Source organism: Drosophila guanche, unplaced genomic scaffold (genome assembly GCF_900245975.1).
Source record: "Drosophila guanche unplaced genomic scaffold, DGUA_6, whole genome shotgun sequence".
Taxonomy (NCBI): domain Eukaryota; kingdom Metazoa; phylum Arthropoda; class Insecta; order Diptera; family Drosophilidae; genus Drosophila; species Drosophila guanche.
This window is the reverse complement of record NW_022995746.1, coordinates 1,496,122-1,523,122: the sequence shown is the minus strand read 5'-3', so window position 1 is coordinate 1,523,122 and position 27,001 is coordinate 1,496,122. Positions and strand designations below refer to the sequence as shown.

At 42.7% G+C, this 27,001-nt stretch overlaps 1 protein-coding gene and 1 long non-coding RNA gene across 3 annotated transcripts; one reads left to right on the top strand and one right to left on the bottom strand.

Moving 5' to 3' along the window:
- Positions 1-489: 489 nt before the first annotated feature.
- LOC117582464 (leucine-rich PPR motif-containing protein, mitochondrial) lies at positions 490-5,279 on the bottom strand. The gene is made up of 5 exons (XM_034270190.1): positions 5,054-5,279; positions 4,313-4,838; positions 2,955-4,251; positions 1,199-2,893; positions 490-1,138 (listed from the first exon to the last, which is right to left on the bottom strand). Exons 1-5 carry the CDS (start codon positions 5,191-5,193, stop codon positions 594-596), a joined length of 4,203 nt encoding a protein of 1,400 aa, XP_034126081.1. The 5' UTR covers positions 5,194-5,279; the 3' UTR covers positions 490-593.
- A 1,038-nt stretch (positions 5,280-6,317) lies between these two features.
- Positions 6,318-26,830, top strand: LOC117582469. 2 transcript variants are annotated; one of them, XR_004573720.1, is made up of 5 exons: positions 6,318-6,668; positions 8,197-8,199; positions 9,612-9,780; positions 26,219-26,342; positions 26,406-26,830. It is a non-coding gene; the product is annotated as an uncharacterized LOC117582469 (long non-coding RNA). The 2 variants fall into 2 exon arrangements; XR_004573719.1 differs by lacking the exons at positions 26,219-26,342; positions 26,406-26,830 and having other exon boundaries at positions 9,612-10,083.
- The last annotated feature ends 171 nt before the right edge of the window (positions 26,831-27,001 follow it).

Genomic DNA, 27,001 nt, shown 5'->3' with positions numbered 1-27,001 from the left:
TATTTAAGGAGGAGGTATGTATTTACTAAGGAAAATAATGTGTGTACATTTTTCGTATAAAGCCATTCTTTCTCTCTACTGACAATAATATCTTTCACCTGATCTGAGCTGAAATTGTTCAAGTGTCCTATTATTCGTGCGATATATTTAACCACCACTAGTCAACAAAGGGTTAATCGTTCCCTGTGCATGTCTGGAAATCATATTGCTCCACTGCGATTTTCGGCTTAAGATTACTAGCAAACTAGAACGTTCTGCACTAAACATGTTATATTATCCAATTGATAAACTCATTTTCTACAAGATTGGCTATTGTGTAAAATTAACGACGAAAAAGGAAACCTACCAGGGGTTCCGCGTGCTGGTTCCAGTTACACTGTATGGTTCAGTGGATAGTTCAAATGAACCAGCTTCAAGTTGGCGCCACTGAAATTATTTGAAATTGAACTTAAAGCTGACTTGCAACAACGAAAACTAAATGTATATTTGTTAAGTTTACAATCATCAGTATTATCCATAGTAAATACTTAAATATAAATTTTATTACAATAAGGTTTAAGGCTGCTAACCCGAAACGCACCCAAGTCTAGATTTTATTCCTTTCCTGGTTTTGGTGGCACAGTTTCGGGTATCTTCGGTGAGACATCATCGTCGCTGCTGTCCGACGAGGAGGATGAGGACGAGGAAGAATCAGCCTTGGATAAACGTTTCTCGGGTATAGAATAGGGGAACTTCTGATCATTATCCTCCACAGCCTGCTTGAGCCGCAGCAGCGCCGTGCGATTGATATTCTCCAGTGAGACATCCTTCACGGCATTGGCCAGCACATCGAGTGCTTTGTCGTGTTTGCCCTTTGTCGTTTGTATGTCAATCAGGCAGGAGTAGGCATTCCCAATGGCACCCTCCGATATTTTGCTATCCCTCAGCTGAGAGATGACGGACGTGGCCAGCTTCTCGTCCTGCTGCTCGCGTGCCGTTTGCAGCACACGCTGGAACATCAAACGCGGCAGCTGCGACAAATGCTTGTCCCAGATCTCCTTGGAGGCAGCCTCCTGACCGCTGGATATCAAATGCATCCACAGGACATTCATCGGTCCCAACTGGTTGTGCGCGGCAAATTTCTCCGCCAAAGATTGATCTGCAGAAAATGGGAAAAGAAACGTTTAAAAATCAGTCACTATCCAGGATCTCCACTTACATTGCGGCACCAATTCGGGATGCTTGTTGAGTATGCCCACGGCTCCACCGCGCGGGAACTTCTCCGCCTGCTTGGCCGCCTCCTCGGGCGTCTTGGCTGCGTCAATCTCTGCACTCAATTGCTTGAGGAACGGCTCCGCCTTGCCGGCCACAATGTTGGCATGGCAATTACGATTGTCGAAGGAGACCATACGTTTCTGCTCCTCGTTCAGCTGCTTGCCAATCTTCTCGAGCGTTTGCAGATCCGCCGCAGCGGCAATTTTGTTCAAGTAAAAGCGGAAAACCTTCACCTGCGGATGTAGGCCATCGGCGAGCAGCTCCTCCACGTACTTGGTGGCCTCTGTGAGGCGATCGTCGCGCACCAGCAGCTCGATGAGTCGCGAGGTGTCCAGCACGTTGACTTTGTCGCTGGCTGCCAGACTCTGCTTGTGGCTGATGGCGGCATCGGGATCGTTGGCGAGCAGCGCCTTGCGGAAGCCCGCCTTGTGGGAGATGGGACGCACTGTGGTCTCTGCCTTAGCTGGCTGTTCCTTCTTGGCAGCGGGTTGCTCCTTCGTGAGGGTGGACTCCTCCTTGGGCGCGTCTGTCTTCGCCGCTCTGTTCCTTCGTGCTTGCTGCTGCGTTTCGGGCACCACAAATGGCACATCAATGTTCTTGCGCCGCAGAATCTCCGCGAGCTTAAGGAGGAACGCATCTGTGGGTGTGAGCATCTCTTCCTGCATTTTGGTCCACAATCCCAGCGCCTTTTCCGCCTCATCCGCCTTGTCGTAGCTCAGCAGCAGCGTGTAATAAATCTTATTGCGATCAATGTGTCCCAGGTCTTTCGTGGCCTCAATGAGACCCTCGAGGGGCTGCAGCAGACCCTCATTCCTGTAGCGATCGCAGGCGCTGCTGATTCTCTGCGGGCGTGTGCGTAGGCCAGGCGTCTCGAGGATCTTCCGCGCCTGTCGCACGCGTCCGCATTCCACGAAGGAGAACACCAAATCGTACAAACTGTTGACTTCGCCGTGGATGCCCGTGCTCAGATCAGTGAGGCGCTGCAGATTGGCGGCATCCTCCTTCTGGATGAGGCGGCACGAGAGCTCATTCTTCCAGGGCGTCACCTTGTACTTGTGGCAAATCTCCTCGAAGGTTTCAATGGCCTTGGATATGTCATCCTTGATCAGATGCACCTTGATCAGCGGTCCCAGCAGCACATTTGTGGGCACAATATAATTATCCGCCAGCAGCGCATCGAACAGGCGACGCAGCTTCTCGGGCTGCCCAGCCTCAGCGATGGAATTGAGCACACGCCACACGGTGCTCACGTAGTTGAAGCTGCCCTCGCTCTCCGCGACGGGTGCATCCTTTTTGTTCTCCTGCAGCAGCTTGTACGCCTCCTCCACACGTTCCTCCTGCAGCAGCAGATCCACCAGGTGCACGGTCTTCAGGTTATCCAGCTGGAAAGTGGGCTCCTTGGCGCGCAACTTCGTGTACACGTCTAGCGCGTCTGAGCTGCGTTTGTGGTGCGTGTAGAGATCCACCAGCTGCGCATGGATGCCCAATGGGATCTGGTACTGTTCCGTGTTGAGTTTTTCGATGACCTGCAGCGTCTTTTCAATGTTTTGTGCACGGAAACAGGCATTCAGCAGCTGCCTCTTAATGTTATTTGCATTCTCGCCCTTGGCCTCTACATTGACAATGAAACGTTCGAGTTCTAGATGGGAGATTTGAGAGAGTTTAGAGGGGGGAAACAGCTACAAGTTTCAAGCACTCACCTTCGATGGAGAGAGACACCAGCGCTCGCTTGCCGCTGCTTGGTAGTGGCGTTGGCTCCAGCTCACCGGAGCTCAGTTTGCCCAACAATTCGGCCAGCTTTGGCGTCATTTCAGCGCCCAGCTGCTCCGACAGCTGTGTGGCTCTGGCGCTGCTGATGGACAGGCCCTGCTTGACCAGTCCCTGAAGGATCTTCTCCAGCGTGGCCACACGATCGCGATGGAAGTAATTGCTTGCCTCCTGCACAAAGCCACCCACCACATCGGGTGTGGCTTTCTCTGCACCCTCCGCCTGTTCGGCTTCCTCTTCTTTGCCTGCGCTGCGCTGCTGCAATCCCTCGTGGATCTGCCGCAAGCAGCGGATAAACGCGGAATAATCATTCGTGTGGCTGAGAGCGAGGATCAGCGGCTGCTTGAACAGCACCGGCAAATAGTAGGCTCTGTTTTGCTCCATAATCTTGGCAGCATCTGCAATCTGATGAGTGACCAGAGCGGCATAAACCGCAGACGTGACAGCCGTGGAGTTGGAGACACCAGCATCCCGCAGCGCTGTGATGACACGCTCCCAATTCTTCTCCTTCAGGCTGGGTATCACATAATCCCTGATCGTCTCCGAGTTGGGCAACACCGCGAAGTCCTGCTGCATGCGACGAACAATCTCCAGCACCTGATTCGACTCCACCGAGCAGATGAGTGGCCAGAAATAATGCTGACGAATGGGCAGACCCGCGTTCTTCATCTCCTTGAGCAGCGGCAGAGCGTTGTTCACGACGCCATTGGTCAGACCCGCCTCCGTGGCAATGGACAAAGCCTTGGGGTTGAGTCCCTCTGCCTGGAGTGTCTTGCAGATGCTCAGAATCTTCTCCACAGGTCGATTGGCCTTCACCATTTGGCGTATGAAGAAGGCACCCACATCCACGGGTTCGCCATTCACGCGGTTCGAACGTGGCATAACGCGCAGGATCTGCAGACCCACATCCTCGAGGCCCTTGTTGACGAGGCGCAGGATGACATTGGCAGCATCCTGATTGAAGCCCGGGGAGATGTGCAACTTGCCGAGCAGCTCAGCGACTTTGTCGCCATTTCCATTCACTGCCAGCGCGTACACAGTGTCCAGCAGATCCTTGTCCTGCAGAATAATCTCTTTTTGGTCACACTCCACGAGCGTCTCCTGCAGTGCAGCCAAATCCCCGTGCCGCGCAAAGGCGCACAGCAGCGTCGTATAAGTGTCGGCGCTGGGCTCGAGGCCTGCTTGCTTCATCACAGCGAGAATTCCCTTGGCTGACTCCAAATCGTTGGCCTATGGAGGGAAACGAGGGCTTAAATATGCATCAATATATCTATACCTCGGCTCCCCTCACCTGTGAGTGTCCCAGGATCAGCGAGTTGAAAACATTCTCATTCACCGGCAAACTCTTTCCGCGCATAAACTCTAGAATTCTGGTGGCACCCTCGATGTCGCCCTGCTGGCAGTAGCGTGCAATGAGCCGCTGGTACGTCACGCGATTGGGTTCGATGCCCTTGGCCTCGATCTCGGCTAGGAAATCGGTGGGCGCAAAGGGATGTTCGTTCTCCAGGTAGACGCGCAGCAGCGCATTGTAGTGAGAGATGTCCATGGGCACATTGAGCGCGTTCAGCGTCTTCCAGATCTCCTGCACCAGCGCTGTGCGCACCTCTGGCAGCTCCTCGGGCACCAGATTGCCGCAGCAGCGTATGACCATCAGCGACTGCGAGCTGGTGGCCGTGCGGTGTGTGCGAATCTCATCGAGAATCTCCTCTAGATCCCTGCGCGAAATGCGGCCCATGCGTCGCACATCGTGATCCAAGCGACGAATCTGCTTGTCAAGACTCAACTCCGACTTGGCGGCGGCATTGGTAGCAAAGCCACTGGAGAGTTAAACGAAAAAACACAAACGAGAATGTTCCACATCAGATCGAGGTTATGTAAACAATTTTGAAAATCTTTTTTTGAATGAAAATACACAAAGAGTCCTGCACATCCCACCCGCTTTGGCTACCCCTTGGGCTGTTTTAACTCTTCTCTTTTATATTTTCATGAAATTCCTTTGGTGTTGCGTAATGGGCGCCGGCGCCGAACTTACCTCTGGAACTGGCCGCAAATGCATGGTGTACTTGTCAGCAGATTGCTCGCCTCGTTCTCGCGCACCGTGTTGACCAGCACATTCCGGGTGAAGCCCGCAAAGTAACGAAACAGTTTCCCCGTCCGCAGTATGGATGCCATGGTTTCGAGTCGCTTTTAATTAATAAATTCAAAATTTATTATTTAAAAAATCAGAATCAGCAGGCGTGCGCGTTCGGTGTGACCAACTGAAAAGAGGGCTTATCGATCAAATATACCGCACGACTTTCAAAAATATACCAAAAATACACAGCAGTCCTAAATCATATTCCTCGATTTAAATGTTCTATTTGATATTATTAGCTTTTATCCGATTAAACAATCAATTCTCCAGAAGATTGCTTGGTTTCCACGATTTCTTTTTGTTGGAATAGATAGCAATTAAATTTAAAACCAAAAAGACCTACCAACAAAAATAGCATATAACGTTACGTGAGTCGGGATGGATTGTTACGTACAAAATAGGATTCAAACAACAAAGTTCAACCGAAAAAATAGCATAAAACGTTACTTCAGTGAAGAAACTGCGGCAGTCAAAGATAATAAAATCACACTTGAAAGTGTTCAACGTAACATCCTTTTGAAATTGGCGCCTGCTCAAAGAGTGCTGGTAAAGATCGAGAAAAAGAGCTGGAAAATGTTGGAGTGTTTCGGCGGGTCTATACACTATCAAACATGGAAGATGGTCATTTGGAATTTCTAAAAGTAGAGTAGATCAGTAAGTAGATAAATGGAAATGTATAATGGTTATGTTTAATGTATATTTGTGCTTTTAAAATTTTGCATTCGCGGTCTGGAATGCCTTTTTAATTGAACTTGGCTACTATTTTTTATATGTATATGTATGCACATATGTAATTTTTGTAAGAATTGCTAATTATTTTTAGTAAAATATTAAGCATTTTTAGTTTAAATATTTTATTTGAATTTAATAACCCCAAAGCTAAGTAAAGGGGTTAACGTTAAAGGGGAAATGCAGATGCACACACTCGCACACACACACACTCTTTGTATGTATAGAACTGACGGCCACCTGACTAAGAGAAACTGCAAGCATCAAGAGAGAGCCAAAGCTTAAAGGCGCTCTCTCTCTCTGTCTCTCTCTTTGCGAATATTTGTTGTTGTTCCGCGTCATTCCTTTACTTTTGTTGTCTCTCGGCTCTGACGCTTTCTTTTTGTCGCCGGCACTGTCGACGCTGTAGCGGCGCTGCATTTCATTTTCAAAAGTTGCACATTGCGGTTCTTAGTGCTCTCGCGCTCCCACTGTCGCCGCTGCTGCTGCTGCCCGTTTCTTTTTCCATCTTTGGAGTCAGGCCGTCCCCGCCTCCACGTTCGTTCTGCGTGTGTGTGTTGTGTGTGTGCATAATTTCGCGTAATGACGCTGCGTCCGTTATATATCGGCTCTCGGATGGTGCCTGAATATTGTATTTCCTAAATCTTGTTGACGGCCTTTCCATGGCACACCTCCTGGCATCCCCGTCTGCCCGAGTGTCTGATTTGCATTTGGACAGGTGCGCCGAGCCGGGCCACCACGATCAGCTTTGGAGCTGCTGCCAAATGACGTTCTTCAACAATGGGTAAGCATCATGACAATCGCGAAAGAAAGATGATACAAAAAAATTCGCCGATTACAGCAAACACATGCAAACTTACAGTACATGCATACGCTCAAGTGTAGATATGTTTGTATGCAATATTCAGCTCAAGTTATGTGCACTGAAGGTAAGGCCTTGCTAGACGGGCCTACCATAGTTGCCCATCATCAAACTAGCTTAAACTTAAGCAGAAGGAGAGGTGTACTAGTGTGTCTCTACTTTTACAATTCAGCTACCAAGATATATTTGAACAAGGTGAAGGATTTAGTTGTCATAACTTTCGCAAAAGCTTTGCTCTGACATACCTCACCTTGCATCGATCAACCCTTTGCCTGCAGTTACAACAATTGCAAGAGAGCGGCACCCACAGAGAGTGAGAGAGAGAGAGTACGGTAAGAGCAAAGAGTTGCTCTGTGCCCTGTGCAAAAAAAAACTGCCACGCAAAAAGGCGGCCGGCTTGTAGGTGCCCCCTTCCTCGGTTTACCCTTCCCCTCAAACCAACACCTACTCAAATGTGCAGTACTGCACTTCTCCCTTCGCTGCACTTTGTCTCCTCCGCGTGTGTCTGTCTGTGTGCGATGCACTTGGTGCGATTCATTTGCTTTTATTACCATTTCTTGCTCCACTCTTCCCCCCCTCGGCCACAACCACAACTCTCCGCCGCTGCGTTGGCGTCGCTGACGTCGCCTTCCACTCTCTTGTGTAGGGGGGGCTTTCTGTACATAAGGTGGCAACCCTGGCCCGGCAATAATGCGTTGGAGAATCAGTTCTGTACCCTTTTCGGCCAGTCCGGAGCGCGACTTTGAATTGCATGGAACGGTGCCGAAACGGTGCAACTGCAAAAAGAGAAAGAGAACTTTATATAAATAAATTACCAAAGACATTCCAAAAATAAGTAAAAAGCCAGCGGCAAAGACAATAATTCAATGCAAAAAGTGTGTGCAAATCCAGTGAAAGACTCTTTTTTTGGAAAACGAATGCTCTGATAGTGGAAAAAGTATGGGGATTTCTGTGTGTAAAATAATATAAATCATTTAATCAAATATTAATTTAATTCGGGTTTTGACTAAAAATATTTAAATTATTGATCCTTTTTTAATATTTGGAAAAATAACTGAACTTGAACCAACAAAAATTACTTGGAACATTTTTATAATTTTAATCAATCTTAATTGTGGAAAAGGTGAAGGACCTCTTAAAAAATATAAAAATTAGCTAAATTTTGTTCCAAATTAGTTAAATACTAAAATATCCCTAAATATAAGCTATTTCACAGACATTCTCCCTGAAAATTATCTTTTAACAGGAAAATTCACATTTTTCATAAAGTAAATCAATCAAATTTAATGAAATAATCAAATAGGTTTTTCTGATAGCATTTCGAAAATCGAAAATTCTCTAAAAATTAAAAGCAATTAAAACGCATTTTCTCTGTGGAAATGATGACCTACGACAAAGGAAATGAAGTCATACCAATACACAGGCACAGAGACACACATATAGTGCAGAGAGGGTGCACTCTCTCTCTTTCTCTCACAAACAGACAAACACACACACAGACTAGAGAGTGCTCTTGCTCAAAGTGCAGGCGGTGCGCTCTGTGGCGGTGGGGGCAAAAAGCGAATAAGCAAAAACAGAAGCAGCCGCATAAAGAAGCAGGCAGGGAAGAGGAGGGGGCCCTACCAACAAACAACAAAAACAACTTTGAAAACTGATTGCACTGCGCATGCACATGCATGCACACTAATGCAAACACTCATGCACAAACACGCATGCAAAGAAACACACACACAAACACTTATACCGATCTTACGCCGGTATTGGTGCTCTTTTGTTCGTTGACTGCAAAAAAAAAACCGTGAAGAAAAATCCAAAAAATTAATGGACATAAAGGAAAAAGTTTTATATGCGGTCGGAAAAATGTAATAAAAATCTAACAAAACTATAAACGGTGCCAAAAAAATGATATTAAAATGCAGAAAGAACTTTGACTGTGGAAAATCCATTAGAAAAGTGCATAAAATGATACTAAAATGGTGGACAAAACTTTTGGCAGATCAAAGATATATGAATAAATGTAATTTGATGTTGAAATAAAGAAGTAAATTGTTTTTTAAGGAATTTTGACTGTTAAAAAAAACATAAAAGTCAAATAAAATTGCTTAGAGCAAAACATTTAAAACCCATAAAAAAAAAGAATGTGAAAATATTGCAAAAGTTAGAAAAAAACCAATGATATGTGTGTGAGTGAGTTTTCGTGAAATGTTTGCCTTTTTCCCTACCCTTTATTTTGCGTTTTCTTTGCTTTTCTTTTAATTTATTTTCAATTGCTGTTATGCCAACGGCAGTTGAATGCACTCTGCCTTTTACTTTTCCGTCGCTTACCCTTTGCTGATAATGATAATGAAATCATAAATATAAAATCACATTTGCAGATTTACTTGCTTGTTTTAAACATTTAAGTGAACACTAACTTAATTTATTCCGAGTTTTTTCAAGAATTTATGGAATTTTCGTTGGATATTTCCCAACATCTTTCCATTTTCATTTATATTTTAGACTAATTTCCTGTCCAATTTTCTGTGAGTCATGCTCTGCAATGTCCTCGCCCGACCTTGAATGAAAATTGTATGTAAAAATGAACAATTAAAACAACAATTCTCTATTTTCACTCTCCAACCTCAAAGATAAACTGAATTACTCATCATCAGCATTTCCATTGAAATCCAATCTGACAAAACAAAAAAATATGTGAGGCAAAAGCTGGGAAAGAATTTCAATAAATAATAAACAAAATAAGTGATAAGTGAATAAGCAAAATATTCAACTGAAAATAGAAGACTGTTTTTTTGTTCCTCCTTTTTCTTTAATACAATTATTGGTAATTTTTTTCCATTCTTTATTTTTTGGTAAACGAAAAACAAGAGGAAACAGCAGAGCCAGAGGGCAAACCCATGCCGCTCACTGTGTTGGCCGTTGGAAGTGCCAAAGGACAATGGTTCAAGTGCAAAAGGGAATGCCGCCCCAGCACGACGAGCATGCAACAAGGACGGAGCGACAGGCAAGGACATTACGAGCAAAGCGAATAATTGTGGTGAGTTTCTCGTATTGCGTATACGCCATGTGTGGTGGATACAACCCACTGTGAGGGCGAAAGAAAAACTATTTATAGCAAGTCGAGCTCTCAGCCTTGATTCCGCCCTTGAACTAACATTCAGGGAACACTGCTACTACGATTCCCGACTGCCAGCTCCTCCTGGTCTTACATCTTGCAGGAGCTTGTCTCCTGGTTTCCTGCTCTCCCCGTTCCTAGACAGACGCATTCGCTTCATTTGCTACGTTCCCAGCAGCAGGGGGGAAACCAAGAGTCAGCACAGCTGGAAACCTGTTAAGGGACCAGCAGGGTGCAGGGACAGAGCGAGGGTTGGGTGCTTGCTGCACGCTGCATATGTTGGCAATCGAGCGTTGATTCTGTTTGCGGTCTCTGCTCTTTCAAAGAGTGTGCCCCCATGATGTCCTTGCAACAACAACAAGAACAGCAAAAGCAGCAGCAGCAGGCTTTTGACATTGATTTTGTGCATTCTGCAGATGTGTCTGTGTGGGAGCTTCACTCTATGTGTGTGTGTGTGTGTGTGGCAATTGATGTACTGGGTGTGAAACTCCTATTCGGTTGCTGTCGGCCTTCCACAATTTCTTATGTCATGGAAATTTATCTTGATTTTGGCTCCGTTTTCATTGGCTTTTGTGTGCCACGTAAATCGATTGTAGAGACAACTTAATTGTTTATTTCGAGCCAATCAATACAAAAAATTCTGGGAAAATGGTGCAAAAGTAATATGAGATGATGTTCGCTTAACCTTGATTTCGAGCTGGATTTTTATTTGTTTGGATTGGAATTTGATCTTTGAAATAGATATGCACATATTTGTTGATTGAGTTGATTGATAAATACAAGCGGGAGGAAGTCAAAGAGTGGAAATAGGAGATGATAGAAGCAGATAAGTTTATTTTAATCTAATTTTTCCTCCGCAGTTCCTATTGTTTTCATAAATGTTATGCCAATATTTTGTATCTCTTTTTGAACATTTCTTGAGTGTATTTCTCTGTAATCTTTTACAGAATTCTCAGCAAAATAAGTGCAACAAACTCATGTGCATTCTTTACTTTAAGTTTTAATTTGAAAAGATTTGTGCCGCTCTTTGCAGCAAGTTCTGATTCCATGGCAACCCAAAGAAAATAATGTAGATATATTTTATTGCAAGTAAAAATAAAAACCAATTTCCTCGCATTTATTCGCCATCTCTTTATCCATCCACACACAAATCAATTCCTGAGAGTCTCCTCTGTAAATGCTTATCGAAATGCAGTGCATTTCGCTTTTCCCTCTTTGCAAATCATTCAAAATTGATGCGTAATAAATGCAAAAATATATACAAAAGAGTCAGCAGCAGCACAAAAAAATACAGAAAAGAAAAGAAAATGAATTGAGAATGGAATAAGAATAAGAATGAGCATGGAGAGGGTGGGCAAAAAGAAGAGGATGATGGGAGAAAAACTACAATTGAAACTTGAGCAAACAAAAGGCAACGTAAAATGTTTGCAAATTGAATTTCAAGTAAATATGAGCAATGCAATGTGAAAAAACGAAATATACAGATACAATTTCAAACAAGCAAAATATACATATTCTCGCAGTCACTTACGATGCACACACACACACACACACACACACACACACACTGATACGATACAAATACTGTTGCAAAATGGCTGGCAATGTCTGTATAAAGTTTCCAAAGCTGTACGAACATCTGTAGCTGCCTGTGTGTGTGTGTGTGTATCTTTGTATCTATCGAATGCAGTTTAACGCTTTAAAAGGAATTTTGTAGTTTATGCAGGCGATGCATCGTCTATATAAAGTTTGCCTCTGACGCCTGCACCCGCTCCGGCCACAGTCTTGCTGTACTCTTTTTCTTAGTCACTGTCACTCGCTCGCTCTCTCTTGCTCAGTCTATGACTGTACTATGTGGCAACTATGGCAACGACGTCATCGCCATTGCCATAATCAACCTCAACCTCAGCGTCGCATCGGAGGAGCTGGCCATATAGCCATGGCATGGCATCGCTCGTCTAGCAGCCTCCTGCTCTAAAGGAAGAAGCAACCCATGAACCAAGCAACACAAACACACACACACACAACCAACGAAAAAAAACATACAAAAAACTAGCCGCAACAACAATGCACTGCCAATGCCCCCACCCAGTCAGCCATCGAGCCCCAAAGCATGCCACTTGCTTCCATCTTCCAACAGAGTCAAGTCCATGTTCTTGGCTCTCGCTCTCTCCCGCTCTCTCTCTCTCTCTCTTTCTTTTGTGTATCTATAGATGCATCTTTCGGTTAGCTAGAGGAGAGCAGAGCACTATGATGATGGGGTCTCCGCTCTCGGATCTCTCTGCATGGATGGAGGAGCAGGCTGTTTGTGTGCCTAGTAAGCAGCTTAGTGCACAATTAAAGCCCTTTTTTGTAGCTGAGAATCCCTCTCGCTCCCTTACGCCATAAACCTTTCAAGTGTCTTCTTTGGCAAAGTATTTCAATTAGAGGGAAAAACATATTACGCATACGCCGCATTGGCTTCGCTCTGCGCTACTAAAGTGCTTCGACGGAGGGGGTCGAAATGCAGATTAAAATACTTAAAACATAGAAAATAATGTTGTTGGAGATTTTCCATTCAAGCAGAAAGTGTGGGCAATTATGGAAGGTAGAAATACCGCAGCTTAACTTAATGCAAGAATATTATTATGAGGAAAAGGCAAGAAGAGAAAGAAGTGAGATGAAATTGCAGCTGAAGAGGTAACTACTTACATTTCTTGGGAATCAATCAGCAATTGCATAGATCCAGAGGAAGTGCAGAGAGAAGACTATTGAATTCCAATGCAATTCTGCAGAAATTCTTTTAGAAATTCCGAGCAAACTCTTGAGAGATTCTGCTTAAGTGCATATGAATTCTTGGCCTTGATTAATAACCAACAAAGAGTTGCAGTTTGTTGGTAATAATGATTTAATGATGCCATGAGAAGTAGGTAATGAATGTGTGGATCGAAAGGAAGTGAAAAGACTGCAGAATTGTCTTTAATTAATTCCTGATCAATGCGAAATGAAGAGATGATGGGAAAAGAGAGATTCTTGGGACAGAAATTCTTAACAAATTATGATGCAAATCTTTGATGAATGGGAATTGAGTTTAGGTATGAGGAATTAATAAATTTGTGTAGAATAAGAAGAGTTTCTTGGAGATATATACAGATTGAGGGTCACTCAAAAGACGCTATCCAAATATAACGGGGAACAAACATGCTAAAATTATAAATAAATGCTTGATTCCATTTCTAAATTATGTTTTACATTCCTCAAAAACTCTTTGGCACTTTCCAAAGCAAGAGCAAACTTTATCTAGTTTACAAAGCAATGAATTCCTCATAATTTTTTTGAGGGATGCACATAAGGCTTTTCCAATTTTTGTCCTTCCTAAAACTCTCTTCAGGGATCGCCTCAAAATGCCAGCCGACAATTGTGTACACGCCATGAGGACTGACTGTCTGACTGTCTGACTGACACAGCATCAAATGGCAGGCAGCTGCACCTGCAACCATTTGCCTGCTTCCTGCTGGGCCATCAATAACTAACGAGCATAATCCTGGGCTACCACCTGCCACGACTAATGCCCCGCTTAGGCACACGAACCGGAGACGAATTCTCTTCCGGCAAAGTGAGAGGCAGAAGCAGTCGAAAGGACAGCAAAAACCAATGAACCCGCACACGGATTTGCCTGACTGACTTTCGTGAGTCAAGGTGAGTACGCATGTGCAACAAGCAACGAGGATCATGCCGCAAAAAGGGTTACAAAAATGCCACCATAACTGTACTCGAAAAAGGAAGCAGCAAAAGGGACGAATAAGGCAACAAAAAAGAGGTAGCAACGTATTCAGAGCATGACCAATGACAAAAAAAGAAAGGGGGGAATTCGCATAAAAAAATAAATGAAACGAAACGCCAAGACACATCATGAGAGTATTAAAAAGTGAGAGAAATAGATAGTGCGTATATCTCATGTGCATAAAAGGGAGACCTCTGTCTACAATTGTAATTTGCACAGTTTTCCCATATGTCTGACTTTCCTATTTTATTCGCTAGTTTTTTTTTTGTTGCTGTCGTTCAAATGCATCGTAATGAATGTCATCCGTTTCACTTTGAATTATGTCATCCACTGTTGTGACACACATTCCCAGAAAGACAGACAGACAGAGAGACACACACACACATTCGAATTTGCATGGAGAGAGAGAGAGAGAGAGTGCTGAAGCCTAACCAACTGTTTCTCATTAGAAATAGAAAATGACCTCCTCCCTCCGTGACAGACTGAAGGTCCCTGTTTTTCGCCATTCGCTTTGTGGTCTTCATGAAAGAGGCTTTATTTCCGTTTTGCCACTTTCTAAAAAAAATAATTATGCTTATTAAAGTTTCAAGTCATTTCGCGTAAGACATTTTGCTGGAAATATCTAGAAATTTGTGCTTCAAAATTTGCTGAAAATGTTTGTTGAACCTTTGGCTTTGGGTAAAGCATTGTCATGGCGTCATCGCAGTTTTTGTCTATAAGACTTTGTATTTAAAGGTTTTGTTTAAAATTCTGTAGTGCTCATGGATGGTATTTTATGATGAAATTTTCATTTGAATTTCTTAGAAATATTTTGAATGATGTCATACCAAATACAGAAATTCCTGGAATTTAAATCGCTCATGAAAAACATGAATACTCACACCAAAACCCATTTTAATATTAAGGAACGCCTTCCATTCGATGATATTCTTACATCAGGCAAATCAAATCATTCCGAGAGAATTTTCTGTATTTTTTTGTTTATTGGAAAAAATAGTATCACTGAGATCTCGTATTCATTTCTGATCTACGAAATTGTTAGCTATACCTTCTCCCATTCTCTTTCCACCGCTTTCCGCTTCATTCTATTACCCCTCCCTCATGCAAAATGGCCGCCCATAATCGTGTGACTTGACTTAACAACAAACCCACAAACAATTCTGGCTCTCTCTGCACCTCTCATTGTCTTTCTCTGTTTCTCTCTCATTGGGACTCTGTTACTAAGGCGTATGTTTAACTATTGTTGCTATTGCTATTGCTATTTGCTATTGCAGTTGCTTTTGTTCTAATTCTGACTATGCCTTTGCCTTTGCCTGTCTAGTTGTTTTATTGCGTTTCTCATTAATTTCAATTTTCGCCCATGTAAATGGGCCCGCTCGTTCGTATTTTGCGGGGTAACAATTTTTATTGACGTCGCGTCGCCCGTTTGCATTTGCTTTTTTTTCTCCTTTTTTTTGTTTTAATGATTAACATTTTTGCTGCTGTTGTGGCCTCTGTCTATTGTTGTTGTTGTTGCCCAGTGGTCTAGCAAATTGTTTGTCAATTATTGTAATTCGTTGCAATTGTTGTGACTCATCTCTTATTACACCACTTTTCAATTGAACGAAAATGGATCGTTGAATTATTTAATGAAATGGAAGAGGGCAATAGATAAATAAATAATGTGGATACTAGAGGATACTTACAGGATACGAATACCTCCAATATTTCTTACAACTCTTCAAAATATTTTGCTATAAAAAGCAAACCATTTGTTTTCTCCATAATTTCTCAACTTTCTACTCGTCTGAGTGATATCCTGTGCCCAAAATGTAATCGCTACTTGCAGCATTATACATTTTTGGGCTCTCAATTTCAAGGAATTTGTTTGTATCATAATCGTAAGCGCAAATTGCTGGCGATATCAACACGAGGCAAATCGCATTTAAAAATCGTTGCTCGCTTGTTTTGCTTCGGACAGAAATTGCTTTGCAAATTATATGGTAGCCGACACCCTAAGGAGTCGCTCCCTCTCCTGCCCCTCTCTCTCTCTCTGTTGCACCCAGTATGCACGTAACGGTATAACTAATTTATGCCGCCAGGCAATGAAGAAAACTTCTAAAGAATTGGCCCGAAACATGACAACAACAAAAAATAAAGAAACAGCAACAGAACTGCACAACGAAATGAAAAAGAAGAAAGAGCTAAAGGCGGAAGTTGGTCCAAGAAGAAGCCAATTGAATGCAGCAGGCAAAGCGACTGCACAACTCCAAACACTTCAACGATTTGAACTCAGCCGAAGAACAAGTGCAGTTAAGCGAGGCTTTAAAGTTTTTCGGTGAAAGGGGCAAGGCTGAAAGCAAAAACAAAAAAAAGCCAATCAAAAGGTTATTCCTTTTGAAATACACTTTCTTAGGGGTTTAATGAATTGGGGATTGAAGAATAATTGTTTGACTTAGAATGGCTATAAATTCGAACTGATTTAGATCTTATTTATATGGAAGAAACGGATCTTGAGTCCTCAAAGACCAAAATTAGTAAAGATATTAATTAATATTAACTCTCAATCTTCTATGGATAACTTTATTTGGTTAATTCTCTTTGAGACCATTGCTGTTTCACCTAGAAATATTTATCTAACAGCCGTATAAATTATTTCCTATATCTATAATAAGAGCCTGGAATTCCTATGCTGAATTCCGAATTCCCTTTGAGGCAAATTCTCTCTCTAAGACAAATTTGTACCTGCTTTAGTTGCACTTTAAGTGTATTTATCGCCTCGACCAGGACGTTTTTTAACTTCCTTGACCTGTCATTTGATTAAAAGAGTGTGATGGTGAAAGTGTGAGGATGACAGAAGCGAGGTAGTGCGGCAGGCTGCCAAGAGGGAAGCCAGGGGTTGGAGCAGTGCGACAGAAGGGAAGTCTGGGAGTAAGGAAAACGAGTGAGAGGTGGAACACCAGTTAATTGCCGGCTGCCTTTGCCAGAAGGAAGGCACGGAAGGAAGGAAGACAGACACCAAGAAGCAATGGCAATAGCAAGAACAAGAAGTAAAAGAACTGCAACCGGTTTTTACTTTTTTCTCTTCTTTCTTCTCTTTTTTTATACTTTGCGTTGTTGTTTGTTTGGAGCACGCGGCGTATGCGTAATTAGATTTGTGTGCTTGCATTAGCATCGGCTTTTCTTTCGCTCACTAATTGGACTTAAAGTCACATAGCAAGTAGCGTAGAGCATTGCACCCCAGAGGGAGGGAAGCGAAAAGCTGGAAAATAAAAAGAGTTAAAAACTACTTTGGTATCTGAAGGGGGGGAAAAAGTTTAATAAGTCTCTCCGATGTCCAAATAAAACCCGCAATTTATTTATAATTTTCTTGCTTGTAGAAAGTTTCTGGGTCTTAGATTAGAAAGAAGTTAAAGGGTTTGGTTTATTCTCATCTTCCATAGATCTTGGCAAAGCTTTTCTTTTAGCGTAGAATCACATTAGAGATTTCTTGTGATCCCAACTGCAAAACTTTTCTCACATGCAATTCTGTTTTGGTTTTTTTTTTTTTGTTGGTTTCCGCTTCACTTCCTCTCTCATAAGCAAATTTTTCTCGGAATAAAGAGCTAATCAAAATATGTAAATTCTCTAAGCATTGTTCTCGCACCTTTTTCTAGCTAAACGTAAATTATTTTCGCTCAGTGCATAGATATGGACATTGGCATTGCATTGATGATGATGACGATGATGATGAAATTCAGGTTTGGCAACGTGCAACAGCACAGAACGCTTAAGCGATCCTCGACCCTAGGGTGCAAAGTCGTTCTTGCCTCTCATTTTGTTGATCATTCCCCCTCATTCTCTGTCTATGCTGCCTTCCTCACTGACGTTAGTGACGTTGCATTTATATTTTTTCCGTTTTGTTGTTTTGCATTACCAATAAAACGAGTTTTAGCCACTGTTCTTCCCGCTCTTTTTGCACCGCTTCTGAGCCTCGTTCTTTCCCCTCTCTCCGTCCACGCTCTATTGGATTCCTGATGCGATGCGACTTTGGTTCGTCTACCTTCTGGCTTTTGTTTAGTTGCCATGTTGCATAGGATTTTGAACCCGTTTCATGCTACGTGTACGTCTACCCCTATCCCTCTCTTCACTCTGTGGAATTCTCGTTGCCACAGCTCGTTGCATGTGGCGTCCCTAACCTAACCTAACTTTTAGCTCAAAGCTTTTTGTTGTGCCTCTCCCTCGTCCCCACCCATTTACCCCTTTTTGTGCCACTCGCTTTGTTGTTGCTGCTGCGGCTTTTGTGTGAGTGTGTTGTGTTTGTGTTGCACGTTTTGTGTGTGCAATAAAAAAAAGAACACAAAAAATACAAACAAATATTTTATGGCCTTTCATTGTTAAAATTGCATTCTCTGTTATCTTTGATCTTTTGCTCATTCGTTTTCTGTGTGTCTCTGTGCCTCTCTTTTTCTCTCTCTCTTTGTGTCGTGTGTGTGTGTGTTAATTGTTTAATTAACCCGATTTGCCCTAAAGCTGTTGACATTCTGTTTGGGTTAAGCTAATTTGCTATAAATTGATAATCGGTTGCATAATGGCAATGTTTTTTTAATGGTTTTACAATGGGAATTACGTGCTATGTAAGGTGCAACGTTTTGGGTAATATTATTAAATGGTTTAAGAGGTTTTTTTATATTAAATACTTGTTGGGTTTTATTGGACGAAGAGGGGAATATTATTGACAATATTAGAGTTAAAACCAAATATATTCTTAGGCATGATTGAACTCAAGAATTAATTTTATTACTCTTTCCATTTACTCTAAAAGATTTCTTTCTTTATTAAATTTGTTTGTATTCAAAGCTATTAATATTTCCTGAGACAACTTTCATACTTTTCCGCACATTTCCACCCACACAATTTTCCAAAACTTCCTTGCACCATCTCCATCCGCGCTATTGGCCAACTTTTCCTTGTCAACTTTTTCTTGTATGCGACAGGAGAAAACCACTCCATATATTTATGCTTGGAAAAGATATCTTTTTAATGGAAATAATTGCAATTTTTTGCATAATTTATGACTGCACCCACACACCCACACCACATAGTCACATGCACAAGGCAGATGCAAATACAAAGAAAAGCACAAACCAGAGCAGAATCTCTTGGACTCATAATTCACTCAAGGCAAACGACAAGAATGGAAACGCTGGTTGGCTCTGGGAGTCAATCTTGCAAGTACCCTAACTTTTTGAGTCTTAATTAATTCGAATTTCCATTATATATTTGGCTCTTTGCTCTTTTATGAGTTACATATGCCAGTGAATTTGAAGAAGATTTTATTCAAATTTCTAAGTATGTCTTAGTTTTTTTCCATTAATCTGTCCATTGTGAAAATGTTTTTCTGAAGTTTAATGTCTTATTACGGACATATTTTTATATAGATCTAAAAAAATCGAAGTACCCTTGCCAAAAAGAACAACGGATTTTCGGCGCTTTCTCTCTCTTTGTTGAACTCTCTCTCTTTCTTTTGTGGCGAAATATGAAAATGATGAAAAAGTAATTTGTGGCACATGTGGGTGGGCTTTGAATAAAGCAGACTTTACTGGGTCTACCGGGGGGCTGGGAGTAGGCAGATGAGGAAGATGAGGATCCCAGCGATAGGTACAGGGTAGAGGAGATTAATCCCCCCTAATGGGTGGGTGGGCTGCAAGCTGCAATCAACAACAATGAACAATTACAGACACCGAAACCCAAAAACAACAAGAACATCATTTGTGTGGGTGTAAGTGTTGCGTATTTCCTGTGTGTAGAAGTATGTGTGTGTGTGAGAGAGAGAGAGAGTATGCAAATTGCGAAGTGAATGAAAAACGTCAGCGGTAGCAGCAGCAGCCATAACAACAACAAAAATTCAATTGAATATTCCGCCATGCAAATGCAGCAGAAAGAGCACAAAAGAGAGAGCACAGCATTAGATATGCAAAGAGAGAGAGCAAGGCAAGCGAACGAACCAACGAGCAAGCGAATGCAAAAACTTAAAGAGAGCAGAGAGCTTTTCTCCTGCTTAACGCTCTCTTCTCTTTTCTGCTGCTGCCTCTGTCGACTGCGCTGACTTCGCTGCAAGCTGCGTGTCATTGACCTTTGAAATTGCATGTGGCGCTGTCGCTGCTGCCTCTGTTGCTGTTGCTGCTGCTGTCGCTGCCATCTCTGCTGCTGCCTTATCGACTACGTCATTCTACGATATTTCGCATTGGTATTGCCACATGCCCCTTCGGGCGCTGAGGCAGAGCCAGCCTGCTGTCTGGTATTGTTTCCCCGACTGCCGCTGCCTTCATCATCAACCGCCCCGCTCACGTGTGTCGCTTTCCGCCTGCTCCTCGCTCTCTCTCGCTCTTTTTACCCCCTTCTATGTCCTACTCTATCTCTGTCTCTCCTGCTTTCGCTCAGTGTATGTGTGTTGTTTGTGTAAAATTATATTATGGGAGCAGAGCACAAAAATCTGTGGCTGCTTATCACTGACTTCTTTCCCATTGTGTAGCCGTCACCGAAACGTTTTCAATATTTCAATATATTTTTTTTTGGGGATTACGACACTTCCTGGAAGTCACTCTATTTCATCATATATTTTATTATCTAACTTTTGCCACATTCCCCAGTGTACTTCCCAGGAATCCTTCTTAGGATCTTACTTCTTTTCTTCTCTTCTATTTAATTCTCACCATTCTTCTAATCTTTTTTGAGGAATTCCTTAAATCTATAAATTATTCTTTTATTTCTGCCTTTTATTCACACTTTTATTTTATTTTTTTTCTTTTTCCCACTGCCACTTTATCTGCTTAATATTCTGCTTCCCCCTCTACTCTGCTCACTGTCCAGCACTTCCTCTTCTTCGCCTGCCTTTCTGTCATCCTCTTTCCTGAGTTTTTTTCTAGAGCTTTCTTTTCAATTAAATTTCCACATTTTTTGCTAATCTTCCACCAGCAAAAAAATGCCAACTTTGGCTCCACTGCAAAAGGCGAATATCCATTGACCAGAGCCACGATTTTTTGCTCCACCATTTCTCCAGAGTTCTCTCACTTCCTTCCCCTGGAGATGTTGTTCTCCAGAGATTGGATATTCTCCAGCTTCCACTTTGCGACAAAACTCCCAAAAAAAGAAAGCACACAACACACAAACAAAAAAAGCAAAAGAAAAAGCAGTGTACCTCCCCAGCAGTACTTGCAGCGATTGTCTCTCTTGTCTCAGAGTTTCCTCCGCGGAGTTCATTGAACGCCTTCGCCTTCGCCTTCGCATTTGCCATCGCCATCGCCATCGCCTTCGTTTCATTCTCAGACATAAGGCAGAGGCACTGGCACTGGCACTGGCAGAGGCAGAAACTCAATAAGCGAAAAAGCGAATAAGCAGCGGATGGGCGGACGGACGGACGGACGCGGCGCGCAAATAAACAGCAGCCAATAAGAGAGATACTCGCACTGGCACTGGCACTGCCACTCACACTCGTGTATTCGCACGGATGTTGTGCAGAACTTGGAGATACAAATCGCAGCAAAAGATACTCTGCAGCAGCACCCAAGAGACAGAGACAATGGCAATGTCCACGAACGGGTTCCGCAGAGTAACTTCTTCTTTGGTTGCTAGGGAACTGCAGAACTGGTATAGATCAATCTTTGTACGATGATAACTGCCACTATAAAGTGTTTAAATAGCTTTATGGATGCCTTTAAGTTGATCGTATATAAATCAAATAGATTAAATAGATCGAAAAGTACTTGAAATGAATTAGAAAGTACTTGAAGTCCTTAGCCAAAGACACTTGTACTTTAAAGTACTTTTGGGTAAAGGTTCCGCACAATCAATGCTATCAAAAAACACATTAATTCATCCACTTATAGTACAGATGTACAGATAGTTAGATCTTATAGATCTTATAGATAGAATCAATCCTTACAAAAGCCTTTTAATTTAATTTAAATTCGACAAAATGTTCGATCCCCACCCATTTGCTTATCGCAAACTCAATCTCAGTGGCAGGGAATGGGGGCATATTCAATTCCATTATCAACCTACGCAAATCCCCCACACAACACACACTAATCGAATCGGAAGAGAGGCGCGTCCGCTGCCACATTATGAATTTAAGTGCAACAAAAGGCCACAGCGACAAAAATATTGTGCAATTTTCGCAGGCCAACAAAAGAGCCGTCAAAACAAGGAAGAACCAGTCACAGGCGACCCATACCCAACACAGACACCAGACCTAAGCCCAGACTTGACCATAAAAAGGAGCAGTCAATGTACCCCGAATAAACATTAAAAAAAGGAAAGAAAGAAAAAGAAAACCATAACCATACCATGCACAAAATCCGAACGAGAACAGAAACGAGGAACCGAAAAAGCATAGCCATGACGCGTCAGCGGCAGCGGCGACAGCCATGACCCACACCAACAAACAGGAAGAGCAAAGGCGAATGCCAAAACAACTTTTGCCCAAAAATGTGGAAACTGTAATAAAAAGACAGAGACAGAGTTGGAGTAAAAGAGAGACAGAGACAAGGAGAGCGAGAACTACACAGAGATTGTGAGAGAGTTAGAGCGAGAGAGTCGATGCAGGTTCTAGAGAGTGTGCATAGAGAGCGTAGCATTTACTCGCTTCAACGCCAAATTTCAATTACAATTACCAACACGAGTGGGAGAGTAGGATAATGCAAAAGGAAGTAGGAAGTGGAAGCGAACACACAAAAAAAGTGAAGGGAAGAAAGGCAGAAAGATAGGGGGCGGGAGCAAAGGCTGTTTGGGCCGGCCCTGTCGTTGGCTGCGGATTACGAGTAGTGCAAATGAAACATAAACTAAAGCTGCTGTTGTACGTTCATTTTTTTGCCGATGGTTTTTGAGTTGCATTTGAAGCAGAAGCTGCGGATGAATGTACAATGTTTTTTGAGCCGATATAAACGAGGTTTTTCTTCATTTTGTAACATTTTTGTTAAGACTAAAATTCCATAAAATATTGCAGTGAACATCGATGCATCGTTTAATCACTTCAGGTGTTCCTTGCTGTCTTAGATTCTTTGCCAAAGAGCACTGGTTGAAAACGAACCGTTTAATGGCAGCTTATCCCCACTCTGGCTTTGGTTCTGGCTTCTGGCTTTGGCTCTATCTTTGGTTCCGCTTCTGGATGAGGCACAAAACTAATTCTCTCGAGTTCGATGGTGCTGCAGAAACATATACGTTCCACGTACATACATATATGGGGAGCCATTAAAAATGGCTGCTAACATGGCTGCGAACACGACACACAACATACACAGACATACAACCCGAAAAGAAGAGCAACAGACAAACAGAAGTGCAGAAGGAGACACATAACCCACACACAGAGACCCAGACCTACCTACACTCACAGAAGAGACCAGAGCAGAGCGGAGAGCTCCACTCGATGGAGCATTTAAATCGGAGCAGCAGCTCCGCTCCGTTTGCGCTCCACGAATGGAGTTGCAAAACAGAACGTCCAAAGGTTAATCAACTCTGAAACTCTTGCAACCAAACTCAGTCGCAACTCTCGCAAAAACTTTTTTTTCTCTAAATGCTCAACCAGGCAGGCAGTCAGGCAGTCGGTAGTCAGTCGGCATGTGGCATGAGGCAGGCGACAGAGTTGCCATCGCATCGCGCAACTCCATGGAGGAGAAGAACAGAACAGCACAGAGGAACCATGGCCATGGCCCCGCATGTTGTTGCCGCTGTCGTTGTTGTCTGTGGCACGAAACGCGAAAAGAATGGAAAGGAAGGGAGTGAAGAAGTATCAGCAGCAGTCGAAGGCAGCGAAGGCCATTTAGCATCTAATTGAATTGGTTGCATGGCGTGGACTCTGCTCCATTCTGCTTTTTTCTCTGCCCAGGCTATCCACCTCTTTGATTGCTGTTGTTGTTGTGCTGCAAGCTCCCATGACAATGGCATTGATAGGAGAACCCCACACACACACGTACACAACCCACAATGCAACCGAAGAGAGCGCACCACAAATTGGAAGAGCGCAGCGAAAGAGTTGAGGCGGAGAGAGATTGCATAATTTTGTGCAACGGGTTGCACGGTCTGTGAGTATGTGTGTGTGCCTCTCTCTTTGGATGTTCTTTCCGTGTATGAGTGTGTGGCATTGGCTTTTGTCTATGTGTTGAAGCTTTGGCCTTGGTTTTTTGTTGAGGTTGGCGTCTGCGGGGAGACCCAGGAAATTGTTAAATGCACAAAATGTGTTTAATATTTCAGTGGGAAGGAAAAGAGTTGGCAGAAAGAGTTAAAGATGTCCATCATTTGGTTGAGAGATGAATGGGAAATTTGATTAGCGGCTAGTCCTTTGATGATTTCCAGCAATTTTTTCTGAAACACATTTAAGAGCTTCCCCAGATAGAACCCCTTAATCCCCTTTATCATCCATTAATACAGACTTGCAGAACACTTTTCAAGCTTGCCAATCCCGCTTCACAATCATTTAATGCAATTTGCATATCGACCAAATTATACGATTATTATCTTTTAAATTCATTTTCGCTGTAAGTTTTCCCCCCTAACCTTTCCATTTAAATGCCATCAATTTCGCCCCGCCATAGCGATAAATGAAAATTAATGGCGGAAATTCATTTGACAAGCAGAAAATATTTACACACAAAAAAGAGAAAAACCAGAGCAGTAGCAACAACTAAAGGAAAAGCAAACAATTTCCAGATGATTGCATCCCCCAATAATGCAGCAGCGGCAGCTGCGTCAGTCTTGGTCATTCGGCAAATGAAAATACATTTATGATTAATGAGTGCCAGAACGAACAGAATGGTTGGTCTTGGGGTTAGGGTGCGCAACGGGGGTTTTTTTCTCAAACAAAAATCAATTTAAATATTGCAAGAGGTTTTACATTAAATTGGAAATGTTGAACATGGCGGATGAGTGATTTTATGTTTACCCTTTAGGAGGGATGATATGATGAGCGACTGCATTGTTCATAGATTATTGTTTGAGGGTTTGCAGAACCACAAAATCGAGGCTCCATGTGAGTTTTTCTCATTTCCATATATCCAAAATCTGTTTTTAAAAACAATTTTCCACTGAAAGTTGCATATTTTTCTTTCAAAACTAACCATAATTTGATCACTTATTCTTGCATAAAATTCCAACAGCAAAGTGCAGCAGCAAATCTTTCGTATCCCCAAAGGCTATGCTTTGCTTTTCCTTCTGCTGGTTCATTCAGAAAATATTTATGTTAAATAAAAGCCCCCAGGGGAAAAGTAAACAAAAGTTGCACACATAAACACAAAGAGCAGGAAAGCCAACAAAACAATTAGATAAAGAGTACAAAACAAAAAGAGAAAGAGTAAAAGGTAAAACGTAAAGAGAGGACGTTGCCAAAGAGAGAGGAGAGCGAGAAAACGAACGAGTTGCAGGGGCAGAATTTGGCAAACAAAAAACTTGCGAAACCAGAAAGCAGTCAGCCCTCTCTGTCTCTCTCTCGCTTATGCTCTATCTGTGAGTGTGTGTGTGTGTGTGTGTGGAGTATCTGTGTGTGTCGATGGCTCTGTCTGTGCTGAAATTGTTGAGGCAGGTCCTGGGCCGGAATACGCGAAAATAGGTACAGCCAACGAACTTCTGCTGCCGCTGCTGCTGCTCTCCAGACAGAGACCCAGACCCAGTCCCAGTCGAAGTCAGAGTCGGAGGAGTCCCAGTGGCATGCCATACCCCTTCTCCGCACACACACGTGCACGTGTATGAGAGAGTGCTGGCTGCTGACTGCTGGCTGCTGCTGCTACCACCAAAAGAAGCATTGCAAACATGTGGCAAAGTGGCAGGGCCAATGGGTGAAGACGGCAAGTATAGCATCGCATCGCATCGCATGAGAATCGCATGGCAATGGCACTGGCACTGGCAATGGCACGGCATCGCATCGCAGCGTCATTGTACATATGTAGTACGCGGATGGCTGCAACATGGGGCACACACCAGGAACCAGAGGCAGCATGCACAACGAGCCAGTGGCCAAAACACTCGATAGATACAGCCGCTGTCGACTGTGCCACGTCTCTGCCACGAACATAGTTGAAGTCGAAGCAACATACAGAGAGGCACAGAGTCTCAGAGTTTCAGTCTCTGCCTGTGCCTCTGCCTCAGCGACGTCTGCCTGCCACCGTTTCCAGCTACAGCTTCAGCTTCAAGTTCAGTTTCAGTTCAGTTTGTTGCCGTTCAAGAAAGCTGCAACCCAATACAACTCTATCCATATATACATAACCATATATGTATAATACCATCTATAACCCTATATACCATATAGCCAGCCATAACTATGGTTACATATATTTTTGTTGTTTCTTTTTGTTGCGTAGTGTCTGTGCTTACAGATGAATATGTAATGCAGTTTTTCCTCTCTGATTCTCTCTCTTTCTCTCACTCTCTGTGTGTTTTCCTCTCTCACTGTCTCTGTCTCTGTGTCGGCTTTTCCTTTGTTGCAAATTGAATTGAACTGCAGCGAGGCGATCGGCTTACGTGGCCAGAGAGACAAAATCTGTTGAGGATTAGACCAAATCGAGTGGAATTGCTTTTTGCAATCAGACGAAACGCTTAGATATTTTTACTTATGTTTATATATATATCTTTGTGTATTATTTGCAGATTATAAAGAGGAACTACAGGAAAAGGAGCCATAAAGTAGAAGGAAGAGCTACATGAAGCAGCGAAGGAAGAGAGCTCCACCAAAACAAAGAACTTTAACAAAGAGCAACGCGAAGGAATTGTCGTAAATATATCAAAAAATATATAACAATCAAAAAATATCTACTAAAATCAAAAATAATTGCAGATAAAGAACAGACACACAAGGAGAGAACTTCCAGGACAACTTCAGCTGCTCCAAATCGAATTTCACAACTTTACCAAATGGATTAAACATGTTTTTGCCTCTACAAGAGGGTTGTTCCTCGCTCGAGGAATACAAAAAGGAAGCAACATCTTCTTCTATCAATGGATAAAATAGTTTATAAAACAACAGAGAAAAATGGTGCATACTTATATATGGACCATTAACAGAAACCCGTAATTCCGAACTTGTGCTGTTTTATATCTGTTACAAGACCGGCATTATGGGAGTCTGTCAATGCAAACAACTGGTTTTTGGCAACAAAATTGATCACAAATTTTTCAAAAGTAACTACTACATCTTTTTGCATACAAATTGAAGGATAAATGAAGGAAACACAACACGCAACTTAGAGGAATTTATGTAAATATTCAGCGAGTATAAAGAACAAGGTTAAATGGAAACATGAAAGCATAAAGCAATATTTAAATCAAAAAGTAATGCAATATAAACCATAAAAGGAATATAAATGTATAAAAATGAAGTGTCCAAAAATTAAGCTAGAGAACTAACAAAACTTTAAAATTTAACACAAAAAT

Bases quoted from the DNA above. Each gene is read 5' to 3' on its own strand.
- LOC117582464 (XM_034270190.1), bottom strand. From the start codon at position 5,193: ATGGCATCCATACTGCGGACGGGGAAACTGTTTCGTTACTTTGCGGGC. The intron at 4,252-4,312 runs GTGAGGGGAGCC...TTCCCTCCATAG, and splicing joins TGATCCTGGGACACTCACAG to GCCAACGATTTGGAGTCAGC. The intron at 2,894-2,954 runs GTGAGTGCTTGA...TCTCCCATCTAG, and splicing joins GGTGTCTCTCTCCATCGAAG to AACTCGAACGTTTCATTGTC.